Source organism: Eleutherodactylus coqui, chromosome 10, assembly GCF_035609145.1.
Source record: "Eleutherodactylus coqui strain aEleCoq1 chromosome 10, aEleCoq1.hap1, whole genome shotgun sequence".
Classification (NCBI taxonomy): domain Eukaryota; kingdom Metazoa; phylum Chordata; class Amphibia; order Anura; family Eleutherodactylidae; genus Eleutherodactylus; species Eleutherodactylus coqui.
Window position 1 is genome coordinate 75,977,323 of NC_089846.1, and position 14,698 is coordinate 75,992,020.

At 45.0% G+C, this 14,698-nt stretch overlaps 1 protein-coding gene across 3 annotated transcripts in view; it reads right to left on the bottom strand.

The window, feature by feature from the left end:
* Nucleotides 1-5,548: 5,548 nt before the first annotated feature.
* The window catches only part of CUTA (cutA divalent cation tolerance homolog), a 38,609-nt gene continuing 29,459 nt past the window's right edge, over nucleotides 5,549-14,698 (bottom strand). For all 3 annotated transcript variants that reach the window (XM_066581326.1, XM_066581327.1, XM_066581325.1), the window contains 2 exons: nucleotides 12,546-12,595; nucleotides 5,549-5,723 (listed from right to left, as the gene is read on the bottom strand). In XM_066581326.1, coding sequence (XP_066437423.1) covers nucleotides 5,624-5,723; nucleotides 12,546-12,595 — 150 coding nt within the window. In that variant the 3' untranslated portion in view covers nucleotides 5,549-5,623. The remainder of the gene's footprint in view (nucleotides 5,724-12,545; nucleotides 12,596-14,698) is intronic.

A 14,698-nucleotide genomic window follows, 5' to 3' on the forward strand; every position in this document is an offset into this window, starting at 1 on the left:
TCCTTTCTAACCCTTGAATACTCCCTAAAACAACTTCTCCGCCAATCGCTCTCATACTTTTAGCCCTCACCCTAAAATGAACCATGTAACATCTAAAAATTTGAATTGACTTTAAATTTAATGAACACTAATAAAAAAGGCCTAATAAAAGGGAAACACTTTATTATTAACAGAGAAATTACAGAGAATGTAAGTTTATGATTTTTTTTCTTCAAAACTATGAACATAAAAAGTTCTCCAAAAATATATATGTATATATAAAAGTATAAGCAATAAACCTGCATTTTTCATTAAAAATACCACTGCAAAAATCACATCACTACGCCAACAAATAGAAAAATACCAGCGCATACTAAAAATGGCTAGACGGGGTCTGGTCCTGAAGGCTCAAAATACCCGGGTCTGAACTGGGTAAGAATCCTTTAAAAATGCCATCTGTCTTAGCAGAAAAAATATTAAAATGGCAAATGCGCCATCTAGTGGCAAATACCGAAATTGATGGAACATTCTGTACGAGGCGACCCCTTCAGGTTTGTCTGCACAGTCGTATCGATCATGAGTGCAAGTACACAGGGATCACAAGTGTCCAGGTGACCGGTGTCATTGAACCTTTATAGCCCGGTGACTGCAGGGTTCTCTTCACATCACAGGCAGCACGGAGACATCTAGAGCTGCTCCATTAAATACACACTATGGCCATATACGCCTCAAAAAGTTTTACATTATAAATGAGGAATTCTAAAACTGGTGTGTATAATATATGTCAACCACATGCAGCACAAGCCCCAAGGCTCCAACTACAACCACACAGCCTTGTCCAACAATATGGCTGCATTTTAGTGTCCATATGACGCCTGCAAGATCCGACACTTCAGTGAACTTAACACTATGCTGAAGGGACACTTTATTGGAGACACCCATCTAGCAGAGCGTTGGACCATTTTTGGCCATCAGAACAGCAGCAATTCATTGCGGCATCCATCCACAGGTATTAGAGGATTCAGTACCAAGAAAACCTTCCCAGAACCATTATGCACCTCCAAAGCCTAACAGGAAGGGGTCAGCAATTCATGCTGCTTGCGCCAAATTCTGACCTCGCATCAGCAACAGAAATCTGGCTCCATCTGACCCGGAGATGTTTTTCCATTGCTTAGTGATGCAAGTTTGCACTCTTTTGCACGCTTGAGTCTCGCCTTTCCGTTTCTCTTAGACACAATGGCGCTGGAACTGGTCGTCTGTTGCTATAGCCCATCTGTGCTAAGGAACGGCGGTCATCTAGCTCGGTATACTCTCCACACCATTAGATGAGGGAACCCTCCGCTGTTGGCAGCGAGCCCCCGGCTAGTCCAGCACCGATGACTCAGCCTCATTGGAAGTCGTTCTGATCGCTGGATTTTCCCATCCAATGTGGATTCACACTGAAACTGATCCACGGAAAACTTGTCACGTGATTTTAAGCCGCACGCATGCAGCACATCATGACCAGCATCTCCATGTGACTGCAGTACTGCACCCCCAAAACACAGCAGAAATAAATGGGGTTTTGGCTTCCATAATGTCACAATTTGTTTTCTTCTTTTTTATATAAAAGGGACAATTACTGGAAGATCCTCCTGTTGGGGCAACATCAGAGCTGAAAATAAGAGGGGTCTTCTGGGCGCAGACTAACATTGTAAAATAATGTCCAGCACCACAATCAGTCATTCTGCAATAGGCTCGCTGGACCGGTCTAGACACTGTCTTTATTTCCCATCTATGTCATGTGACCCTCCACCTGAGAAATCTCTCCACTTCCATGTCTTGTCCACATTTGCTCCTTCCTCCCCTGTCCATGGCCTCCAACATCCTGTGAGCAGTGCACGATGGGAGGACGGGTGGAAGCGCTGCGCTGTACGGCTCATGTGCAGTTCAGAGAGCCGGAAGGTCGGGTCTGTTGCCTTCAGCAGGTTTTTTCTGCAGCTCAGTGAGAGGGAGGTAGGTGCTGGTAAGTTGTAGGACCTGTGAGCGAAGCTACAGCTCTGGCCGGTAAACATGGATGCTGGGAGTTGTAGGTCTGTTGCTGCATTTAGTGTGGAAGTGATGCATGTAAACAGCGGCAGATCGACGGCTGCAGAGGATGAAGAAGAGGGTCTAGATGAAAGGTGCAGGTTGCCGCTACTTAGTTATACCTCCTAAATTTCAGCATTTTCAGAATTTCCATTTTGTGCCAAGAAAAACCCTTTAACCCCTAAACACTGCAGGGTGTACAGTTACCTCCTGCAGCTTCAGGGTGTGTATGGAGGGGGATCGCAGGTGGATCCTGCTCAAAACACAGGTGTCGGCTGTTTCTTAGGATAAGCCGTGCCACTAATCAGAGCAGTTAATCCTTTAAATGCCTCAGTCAATTATGACAGCGGTATTTAACCCTTTGCAATCCAATTTTGGATTCAGGTTTTCCTAGGGGGGTTTTCTCTTTCTGCCATTATACAATGGCGCCACCTGCTGGCTAGAGCCAGTACTGCGGTATTGGATATGCTGCAGAGGCCCCCCGACAACAGAACGGCCAGTAATATACAGTAAGAATACCCTGCTGGACGTCTTACGACATCGGAAGCTGTACAGCCTTCAATCAGAATGTCTTTAGACGTCAGACAGTGGATTGGAAAGGGTTAAATGCTCCAGCTGATGTTCGGGGGTCCCCACACAGCCGCCCGCAATAAGATCACGGGTTGCCGTACGGTGTTCATGGGAGCCAGGGGCCTTCTGAAAGTGCCTATAAAGCCATGCCTTTGTCGTGGCTTGATAGAATGCCTGTCAGATCACAGTATAATGTAATGCTATGGCATTACATCATGCTATAGGAACAATCAAACCATTGCAAGTTCTTGTCCCCTCTGAGGGCAAAATAATAAAAAATACTGTACAGTAAACCCTTGAGTAGCATTGCTCTTAAGTAACACTGTTTTCAACTTAAGTCGATGTGTCGGGGCAGTGGCGGTCCCTCAAATAAAGTTGCATTCCTCAGATAAGGGCGCCGACTACTCATGACCCCGGGCGCCGCTCAGTGAGCCGGTGCACAGCTGATGCCGGTCACTTCCTGCTTCTCCTGCATCAGCGCGCACCTACTCCTCCCCCTCCCCAGTGCACAGTGCCGGCTGAATGTTGCTGTGTCTGCCTGCCTCCTGACACAGGACAGCAGCTGAATCCCCAAAGTGCCGGCTGAACGCTGACTGCCTCCTGAATCCCCACTGAACTGCAAAATGTGAGTACTGTACAGATGAGTACAGTACAGTAAAGAAACATTTTAAAATAAATACTGCAGTCTTATGTCAAAGCACAGGTAACACAGTGATACATACTGCTAATGATGTTCCTGCAGTCCAGTGTCAAACCACAGATAACACAGTGATACGTACTGCTATAATGATGTCCCTGCAGTCCTGTCAAAGCACTATATTATGAGCCTCGTGTGGCGCAGAGTGTAAGCTCTCGCCTATGACCTGAAAGTTGCAAGTTCGATCCCCACATGCGTCAGGTAGCCGGCTCAAGGTTGACTCATCCTTCCGAGGTCGGTAAAATGAGAACCCAGCTTGGTTCTAATTAAGCGCTGCGTAATAAGTTGGCGCTATACAAATACCAAGATTTATTTATTTTTTATATGCCAATTGTCCAAAAACCTGTTAAATGTTAATTTATTCTTTACAGTTGTGTTTTATATTCATTCAGTATTGTTATTGTTTTTGGTATTAAAGACCAGAGTTATTCTCTATTAAATGGGGTTTGGTGTGTTTTTTGGAACGTCTAGAACCAATTAATTAGATTTACTTTAATTCCTATGGAAATAATGTCCTCAACTAACATTGATTTCTACTGAAGTCCATTGCTTCTGGATGGATTAATGATGTTAGTTGAGGTTCTACTGTATATATTTACTATAAAAAAAAAAAAAAAAGTTAAAAAGCAAACAAAAAAAAAAAAAAACCTCTTGCCATATTTATATTAAAATAATCCAAATAATAAAAACAAAAGTACATATTTGGTATCGCTGTGCCTGTAAAAATTTGATCTATCAAGGTAACTCATTATTTACCCCGCATGGTTGAAGGTAGAAAAAAAAACATAACGCAAGAATTGAGCTTTTGTGGTCACCCAGACGTCAAGAAAAAATGCAATAATAAGCAATCAAAAAAATTGTTTGTATTCAAAAATGGTACCATTAGAAACTACAAGACATCCCGCAAAAAATGAGCCCTCGCACAACTATGTTGAGAGAAAACTAAAAAAAAGTTATGGCAGCAGAAAATAATTTTAAAAAATGTAATTAATATTGAAAAATAAAAGTACAGCAAAAAAACTAAAAAAAAAAAACTATATACATTTGATATCGTAGAAATCGTACAGACCCATAATTATAGTTAGCACGTCATTTTTGTTTCAGTGTGTACGGAGAAACAAAACGCACCCGAAGATGGCGGAATTTTTTTTGCAATTTCACTCTACTTCAAAATATTTTTCAGTACATTATATAGTTCATTAAATAGTATAAATACATTTTTTTTTAAAACCCGTCCTTAAACGGGTTCTGTACTTAAAAAGAAAAAAATTCTACACTTTCCTATTTCTTCCTCATCAGTCTACTTACCTAATCTTCATCACACCTATCTTCTCCCGTCTCCTGCAGTCCGGGGGTCACCTCACCTCGAGCTGACCGATTCCTCTGGTTCCTGTGAAGTTACATACAATCACATGCAGTGTGTCCTGCCGGCAATGTACATTACATCACATTTCCCAGTCCGGCACAGGAAGTGCCAAGCTATTGCAGAGACTGCTCATGCCTGCTGTCTCTGCAATAGATCACCATTCCTTCCTAGCCAGAGAAAGCTACGTACGTCACAGGGATGGGACCTTCACTGAAGAATGTGAGGAATGCCAGCTTCATAGCAAGCCAGCCTGGTTGAAGGAGACATGACCCGGGGACTGCAGAAGCTGTAAGAAGACTGCCTGCGGAAGAATAGGGGAATAAATATAATTTTTTTTTATGACAATACCTCAAAATACTAAAATAGACTTATCTATAGATAGGATCTCAAAGATAAAAGTCTGACCAGTGCTGCAGCCTGAAGTGAAGACCAGCAGGGATGGTAAAGGGAGTATGGCTTCTTGCATTTGAGGAAGTTTACAAGTCCCCTTTAGATGTGCTGTAAATGGAAAAGGACAAGATGACCGCCAACCCTGCTCACAGGTTTGAGATAAGATTGCAGTTCCATTCCATTGAGTGTACTTGATCTGCAATACAATCAGTGAACACAGGTGGCGCTGTTACTAGAAGAAAGCAGTCATGACTTTCTGCACCCAAACTCCTACTTAGAGGAAATGTTCTAAGACAACTAGGATTGCATTGTTCAGGGTTGCAGTTTCCTAACAGAACCACCACCATCAAGGCATGCAGCATGCCATCACGTGTAAGCACCATCGGTGGCCCATCTGGCCACCTCAGTAATTTACTGCGAGGGGATCCGCACGTAAGCAAAGCAGGGATGACGACCAGCAAAGATGAAAGAGACAGAACTTTTCATCCACAGGAAGTATTTATTTTTAACGTGACATCTTTCTCCCGTTCTCAGTCACGGTGCTGATGGGCGTCTCACTCCGGGACGGTGTCTGTCACCCAGGAGAGATAAGGAGCGTTTCCCTGCTCTATGGGGACGCTGATCACCTCACAGACTTCATACGGATGAACTGACCTGAAGGAAAATGAAAAACAATTGAGATGTGATGTGCGAAGGCACCCGAAACAATCACAGCACAATGTATTCAGTGCGACATCCAACAGTCCAGAAATTCAGTGCAAAAATATAATAAGATCTAAACTCTGAAAACCAGGAGACTCTGTAGAGAAGCATTTAGGAAACTCCTGAAAAAAAAATAGATTAACAGCCGCCCGGATGATTAAAGGGATCCGCCCGGATGATCCTGCACTGTGTCCCTGCCAAGTTGATGCACACACAGCTGAGACTCTTAACAGACAGCTCTGTGCACCCGCCAACTTTGTGGGGACAAAGTGCAGGAACAGGGCACCTGGGGGGTATGACACATAACTTCACCCTACAACAGTTTATGGAGCTCAAAAGGTGATGACTAGGGATGAGCGAGTATACTCGCTAAAGCACTACTCGCTCGAGTAATGTGCTTTAGCCGAGTATCTCCCCGCTCGTCCCTGAAGGTTCGGCTGCCGGCGGCGGGTGGGGAGCTGCGGGGGAGAGCGGGGAGGAACGGAGGGGAGATCTCTCTCTCCCTCTCTCCCCTGCTCCCCGCCGCAACTCACCTGTCAGCTGCGGCGGCTGCCAAATCTTCAGGGACGAGCAGGGAGATACTCATCTAAAGCACATGACTCGAGCGAGTAGTGCTTTAGCGAGTATACTCGCTCATCCCTAGTGATGACAGATTCCCTTTAAAGAGCTCTGATCTCCTCAGGTTGTCCGGTCGCCCTGCACCGCTCTGCTGATTCCAACAATGCCTCTTTTCTCCCTCTACTCCCTCCCGTTCCTGCATAAAGACTCTTCTTTGTTCTCAGAACTGTGAATGTCTGTCAAGTGGGCGGTCCCCACTGTTCACAGTCCAGCAATGTTCATGATTGACAGTGATGGGAACCGCCCACCTGACACATTCACACTGAGACTAAGGAGACTTATGAGGGACCTGGAGGGAGGAGAGGGAAAAGAGACATCACTGCAGTCAGTAGGGCCGCAGCTGGAAATCTGTGCAGTTGACATAAGGATATGACAGGTGCTTTTTAACCCCTTTACAACTGAGCCAATTTTTAGTTACTGCATTTTCTCCCCACTTTCCAAAAGCTAAAACTCATTTTCCATCAACGTAGGGTTTTTCTGCAGGATAAATTGTATTTCTAATGGTACCTTTTACTGTACTGAAAAACATGAACATTTTAAGTACAGTGAAATGGGGCAAAAAAAAAAAAAAAGTTCAGTTCTTTCAATTTCGTTATTACGGCATTCGTGATATAACTATTACTGTAGGTTCACTTTATTCTGCAGCTCAGCATGCTTTACTAGTTTAAAAAAAAGGAAAAAAATTGCTTCCCATCTCTATAGTCTGATAGCCATAGGTTTTTAACCTTCCCATGGATGACGCCTTGCGAGCTGCAGTATTTACTGGCCCCTTTATGGGGTACATAAAACTTTCTGGTCACTTAAAATTTTCTTTTTTGGAGAATCACGGCTACTCTGACATGTACTTTTTTCAGCAGTCAGCATTCCTGATGACTACTGCTATATTTTAATAGTTTGGACATTAATGGGGGAAATGATACCAATTAATTTTACAGGTGAGATTTCTGAGTGATGCACAGGAAAAGGATTGTTTTAATCTTTATTAAACTTGTCTGCACAAATGTCTCCATAAGGTACTCGAGCTTGTGATTGCTTGATCGCTTGTACATTGTATTGCAGTACTTCAATTACAGGATATTGTACTTTTTGCCTTATCCTATTAAGACCTGCTACCAGAAGGGCTTATCCCCTTAACGACCAGCCCATAGTGTTTTTACGTCCTCCCGAAGTGGGCCTTATTCTCTGAGGACGTAAAAACATGCTTCCTGCAGAGAATAATGCCCCTCGGGCTGTGGACGTGACAGCTCCATGCTGTCGGTGTCCGCAGGTAGCTGACAGCATGGAGCTGTCATCCCGGGCTGTTCGGAGCCCCCCCCGGCATTGCGATCGGCGCTATGCAATGGACAGCGCCGATCGCAAAAAAGTAAATAAAAGTGCCCAAAAAGTTAAAGATTCAGCTGCTCTGATGGATCGGATCCATCGGAGCAGCTGAAATTACTCACCGATGTCCGTCGCACGACTCCCAGCTGTCCCGATGCTCCGGGCGCCGTAGCCGTCCTTCTGCGCATGCGCGCCTGGCGGCATTACGTCAGCCGCATGCGCAGAAGGCCCGGCGGCGCGGGAGACTTAAAATCTCCTGGCTCCCGGCTCCTGTAGGTAGCCGGGAGGCAGGAGATGTCAGCGGGGACTGCGGTGAGCGGTCCCCGGTACCGCGATCGCCGTTATCCAATGGATAGCGGCGATCGCAAAAAAGTTAAAAAAAAGTGTAAAAAAAGAAAAGTTTCACCTCCCCTCATGGATCGGATCCATGAGGGGAGGTGAAAATACTCACCTCAGGTCCGCCGATGTCCTCCGGCCGGTGTCTGGACCCCCCGCTGGCTTCTGCGATGTGCCGATGCGGCGCGCATGCGCAGAAGCCGGCGAGCCCGGCAAATTCAAAATCTCCTTGCACCCGGCTGTCACAGATAGCCGAGTGCAGGGAGATATGACTGGGGACCGCTGTATGCGGTTTCCAGTCATATGATCACCGTTATCCATCAGATAACGGTGATCATATAAAGTTAAAAAGTAAAAAAAAAAAAAAAAAAGGAAAAAGTAAAAAAAAGTTTAAAAAGTTAAAGTTTCATCTCCCCTTATGGATCGTATCCGTAAGGGGGGATGAAATTACGTACCCAAGGTCCCGGATTCGTTCCCTGGTGGGATGTTGATCCGCGGATCTTACCCCAGCTTCGGCGCATGCGCCCGTCAGCATGATGGCGGACGCATGCGCAAAAGTGAAAGATTGCCCAAGAAATATAAAATCTCCCTGCTACTGGCTACAAAAGGTAGCCAAGAGCCTGGAGATGTCACGGGGAGCCGCGGTGAGCGGTTACTGGTCACGTGATCGCCGTTATCCAATGCATAATGGCGATCACGTAAAAGTTCTTTAAAAAGTGGCAGTTTCATTTCCCCTCACCGATGCGATCGGTGGGAGGAGATGAAACATCTTCTCGGAGGCTTCCGCATTTGAATCCAGATGCGATTATCCTCCATGGACCCTTCCGGCTGCTGCGCATGCGCCCGCCGGCAAAATGCCGGACACATTCGCAGGAGCCGGGAAGCCCAGGAAATGTTAAATCTCCTTGCTCCCAGCGACCAACGGTTGCTGAGTGCTTGGAGCAGTGACCAGCGGCCTCGCTGAGCGGTCCCCAGTCACATGATAAAGTAGCGAACTAACATTAGGCCGGTCACGCGTGACCAGAGAGGAATTACAGGTTCTGCATGCGCTTGATCAGCGGTAATCCACGGATCAATCGCATGCATTGGATTACACAATTCCCCCCAATTAGCGGGTCGGAATTACGTAATCCACTCGCAGAAACAGAACACAGCATGCTATATTTTACCACGAATATCTGCGACCTAGAGCCCATTGTGCTCTATGACCGCGGATATACCCGCAGCCCATATGCAAACACATTGTGTACGGGCTGCGGGTACCCGGGTCATCTCTAAGCGACGGCACGGGAAATGCAAACAAAAAACTGCCTGTGTGAGTAGGCAGTTATGTGCAGTACATTACGCAACCGTACGCAGGGTCACAGCCGGGCTCACAGCTGGAATCCGCTGCGGGCCTCCGCAAGCAGATTCCGCCTACGGCTACGTGAGCCCGGCGTTATTCAGACCGCTACCTGTAATCCGTAATTTACAAGAAGCCCCGGGAACGCTCGCCTTCCTGCAGTTCCAGGAGCAGCTTGTTGAGCGCCTTCTCTGTGAGACCGCTGCACCGCAGCAAGATTACAAAGCCTCACAGCGCCACTTTCTACACCCCATCCCCGCCGCTGAGGTTACGAAATACCCCCCAAAATACATGAGAGGAGGAGGGGGGATACCCGGTTTTCTTGCCCCATGTGCCCAGCCCAACCAGCCTCCGTAATTACCCCTGTCTTCGGACATAAAACGCATTTATATTATTACCTTTATCTAATATTTAGGGAATGCCAAAAAATGGGGATGGCGGGGGGGGGGGGGGGATTATTTTTAGGAAGTCAATTTCCGTATAAGTGGGCAATGGGGCCTGGAATTTATTCAGTTCTGCCCTGAAATCCAGCGGGCATTCCCTCCATTATGGGCCTAGCCATGTGTCCTGTAAGTAGATTAGGGCCACAATGGGTATGTTTCTGAACAGGGGACAAATGGGGGTATCCATTTTGGGGTGAAAGTCTTCATTCCTATGTACACTGTACAAAAAAAAACAGTTTTTAAATTGACAAAATTGACAAACAAATGAAAATCGTAATTTTTTCCTTTTGCTTTGCTTAGATTCATTCAAATACTTTGGGGTCAAAATATGCAGTACACCCCTAGATGAATTTGTTAAGGGGTCTAGTTTTTAAAATGGGTCATTTGTGGGGGTTCTCCATCGTTTTGGACGCTCAATGGCTCTAACTGTGGGCAATGGGGACTGGAATTTATTCCGTTGTACCCTGAAATCCAACGGGTGCTCCTTCCATTATAGGCCTAGCTATGTTTCCTTTAAGTAGATTAGGGCCACAATGGGTATGTTTCTGAACACGGGACAAATGGGGGTATCCATTTTGGGGCGAAAGTCTTCATTCCTATGTACACTTTCCAAAAAAAACAGTTTTTAAATTGACACAATTGCCAAAAAAATGAAAAATCGTAATTTTTTCCTTCTGCTTGGCTTAGATTCATTCAAAAACTGTGAAGTCAAAAAAGTCATTATACCCCTAGATAAATTCGTTAGGGGGTCTACTTTTCAAAATGGGGTCACTTGTGGGGGTTCTCCATCGTTTTGGTCACTCAATGGCTCTACAAGTGGGCAATAGGGCCTAAATCTCCTTCAAGCAAAATTTCTGTTCCGAAAGCCACCGGTTGCTCCTTTCATTTTGGGCCCCATTGTGCATATAGACGTAATACTAGGGCCACAATGGGTATGTTTCTGTGCACAGGACAAACAGGGGGATCCATTTTGGGGTGCAAGTCTTCATTCATATATGTGTGGTACAAAAAAAACTGCTTTTGAAATGACAGAATTACCAAAAAATGAAAATCGTATTTTTTTTCCTTCGGCTTGGCTTAGATTCATTCAAAAACTGTGAAGTCAAAAAAGTCATCCTACCCCTAGATAAATTCGTTAAGGGGTCTACTTTTCAAAATGGGGTCACTTGTGGGCGTTCTCCATCGTTTTGGTCACTCAAGGCCTCTACAAGTGGGCAATGAGGACTAAATCTCCTTCAAGCAAAATTTCTGTTCCGAAAGCCACCGGTTGCTCCTTTCATTTTGGGCCCCATTGTGCATCCAGACATATGATTAGGGCCACAATGGGTATGTTTCTGAGCACGGGAGAAACAGGGGTATCCATTTTGGGGTGCAAGTCTTCATTCATATATGTGCTGTACAAAAAAACTGCTTTTAAAATGACAGAATTACCAAAAAAATGAAAATTGTAATTTTTTTCCTTCGGCTTGGCTTAGATTCATTCAAAAACTGTGAAGTCAAAAAAGTCATTATACCCCTAGATAAATTCGTTAAGGGGTCTACTTTTCAAAATGGGGTCACTTGTGGGGGTTCTCCATAGTTTTGGTCACTCAATGGCTCTACAAGTGGGCAATGGGGCCTAAATCTCCTTCAAGCAAAATTTCTGTTCCGAAAGCCACCGATTGCTCCTTTCATTTTGGGCCCCATTGTGCATCCAAACGTAAGATTAGGGCCACAATGGGTATGTTTCTGAGCACGGGACAAACAGGGGTATCCATTCTGGGGTGCAAATCCTGATTTTCATGTGTACTATAGAAAAAAGTCCTGTCTTTAAAATGACATATTTGCAAAAATATGAAATTTTTGTTTTTCTCTTCTAAATTGCATTGACTCCTGAAAAAAAACTGTGGGGTTAAAATACTCATGACACCCCTCAGTGAATACGTTAAAGGGTGTAGTTTTTAAAATGGGGTCACTTGTGGGGGTATCTATCATTTTGACTCCTATGAGCCTTTCCAATCTTGGATTGGTGTAGGAAAACAAAGTGTTCCTCAAAATGCTGAAAAGTAATGTTACATTTGTACGTCTCCTAAATGGTTAAAAAAAAACGAAAGTTTTTCCAATGTGCGCCCAAAATAAAGTAAACGGATGGAAATATAAATCTTAGCAAAAATTTCTATATTATGTTTGCACATATTTGAGATATTGCAGTTGGAAATGTGAAAAAAATGACGATTTTTTCAAAATTTTCCCAATTTTGGCGCTTTTAATAAATAAACACAAATTCTATCGGTCTTTTTTTTCCACCTAAATGAAGTACAACATGTGGCGATAAAACAATGTCAGAATCGCTTGGATATGCAAAACCTTTCTGGTCTTTTTCCATGCTAAAGTGACATGTGTCAGATTTGCAAAATTTGGCCTGGTCATTAAGGCGTAAACAGGCTTGGTCACTAAGGGGTTATAGGCCAGCAATCCATGACAGGCCTGGGAGCCTTCACTAGGCCCCAGGCTGTGAAAGCAAGCAAAGGGACCCCATGATCGAGTCATTGAGGCTGATGTAGAGAGGATGGTCTCCGCCCCTCAGTCTACCACTTCACATGCTACAGTCAGCACAGATAATTCCTTTCAGGACTTCATTGACCTCCCTTGCACCTCTATGCACTGGGGACAACTAGAAAGACCCCCCTATATGCAGAACACAGAGCAGTGACGCGGAGCGCTCGGTCTTCTCACCTGACATATTCCGTTAATGCAGAAACCTTTGATGTTCTAGTCTTAATCATCTGTAAGAAGAAGGCGAAAATAACTAACAAGGTGGCGATTATTGATCGTAAGATGGTAACAAAAACACGGTTACTAGAAGCATCAGGGAGACAGAATGAAGACGTGTCCAGTGTAACCTGATGACTTGTATCTGACAGCATTACCGCCAAGAATTCCCAGACACACACAATCCTCCACCTATGAGATCAAGCGCTCAACTATCTCCAGCAATCCCACTGCAATAGAGTGGCAGTGCTCATGCTGGACTGCCACACCATCCCTTTAGAGACCTTTGGAAACTCTGTTCTTAGGACTGGTGAAGGTCCCAGAGGTGGGGTTTGGGTTCCTGGAGAAATAGGCTGACTTTGCTTTTGGCTACAGATTCTACAGAAGAGATGGGAAGGGGTCAGCTGTTCTGGGGGAGGAGATGGCTATAAGGTCAGAGGAGTGTTTAACCCCTTAGTGACGAAGTCTGTTTGCGCCTTAGTGATGGAGCCAAATTTTGGAAATCTGACATGTGTCACTTTAACATAGAATAACTCCATAAAGGCTTTACATATCCAAGGGATTCTGACATTGTTTTTTTCGCCACATGTTGTACTTCATTTAGGTGGTAAAAATAAACTGATAGAATTTGTGTATATTTATTAAAAGTGCCAATATTGGGAAAATTTTGAAAAAGTGTCATTTTTTTCACATTTTCAACTGGAATATCTCAAATATGTGCAAACATACTGTACAAATTTTTGCTCAGATATATATTTCCATCTGTTTATTCTGGATGCACATTTGAAAGACTTTCGTTTTTTTTTTTTTTTAACCATTTAGGAGACGTACAAATTTAACATTAATTATCAACATTTTGAGGAACACTTTATTTTCCGGCACCAAGCCAAGATTGTAAAGGCTCATAGGTGTCAGAATTATAGATAACCCCACAAATGACCCCATTTTAAAAACTACACCCCTTAATGTATTCACTGAGGGGGGTCAGGTGGGAGGTGAAATTGAGCTTTTTTTTTAACTTTTACGTAAATCGCTGTTATCCATTGGATAACGGCGATCACTTGACTGGGAAACGTGTACCATGGCACCCCATGAAATCTCCAGGCTCTTGGCTACATTTAGTAGCCAGGTGCGGGGAGATTTTAAATTACCCCGCCAATCTGCAGCTTTTGCGCCTGCGTCCACCATTTTGGCGATGGACACGTGCGCAGAAGCCGGGCAAGGTCCGCGGATAAATCTAGGGGCTTTAGGTACCTAATTTCATCTCCCCTCATGGATATGATCCATGAGGGGAGAAGAAACAAACTTTATTTTATTTTTTTTTCTACACCAACTTTTTTTTAAACTTTTACATGATCATGTGACCGGGATCATGTGACCGGGAACCGCATACAGCGGCTCCCGGTGACAGCTCCCTGCTCTCGGCTACTCATACTAGCCGGGAGCAGGGAGTTTTTAAATTTCACGGGCCTACCGGCTCTGCGCATGCGCGACGTATTGAGTCTGGCGCACATGCGCAGACGCCGGCGGCAGGGCCGGGGAGGATCAAGAAGATGCTGGGCAACGCGGTGGACCGGAGGCGAGTACTCTCAACTCCCCTTACGAATCCGATCCGTCAGGGGAGCTGAAACTTTAACTTTGTTTTACTTTCCATTGACTTTAACGCGATCGCCGGTATCCGGTGGATACCGGCGATCGCGTGACCGGTGGGTGGGGTCCCGCGGCCTTGGATGACAGTAACCGGCAGCATGGAGCTATCACGTCCTGAGCCTGCAGGACTTTCATTCCTAGAGGAGGCATGTTTTTACGTCCACTAGGAATTAAGCCCAGCAGGCCAGGACGTAAAAAGGCAATAGGGCGTCACTAAGGGGTTAAACTAGGGACCGTTGGGGGTGGGGGGTGGAGAAGAGGGCAACCAGAGAGATAAGGGGAAGACAGTGACCTGGGACTACATAATGGGAATAGGGGTGGGTGGGGTTGCCTGAACTGGATGGACCCACGTCTTCTTTTCAGCCCTACACACTCCTGTAACTATGAGGTCAGACAGCCACAAAATTATCCCCTACCCTGTGGAAAGGGAAGAGCTCCGATTGTTGGCACAATCCCCTTTAATGAGA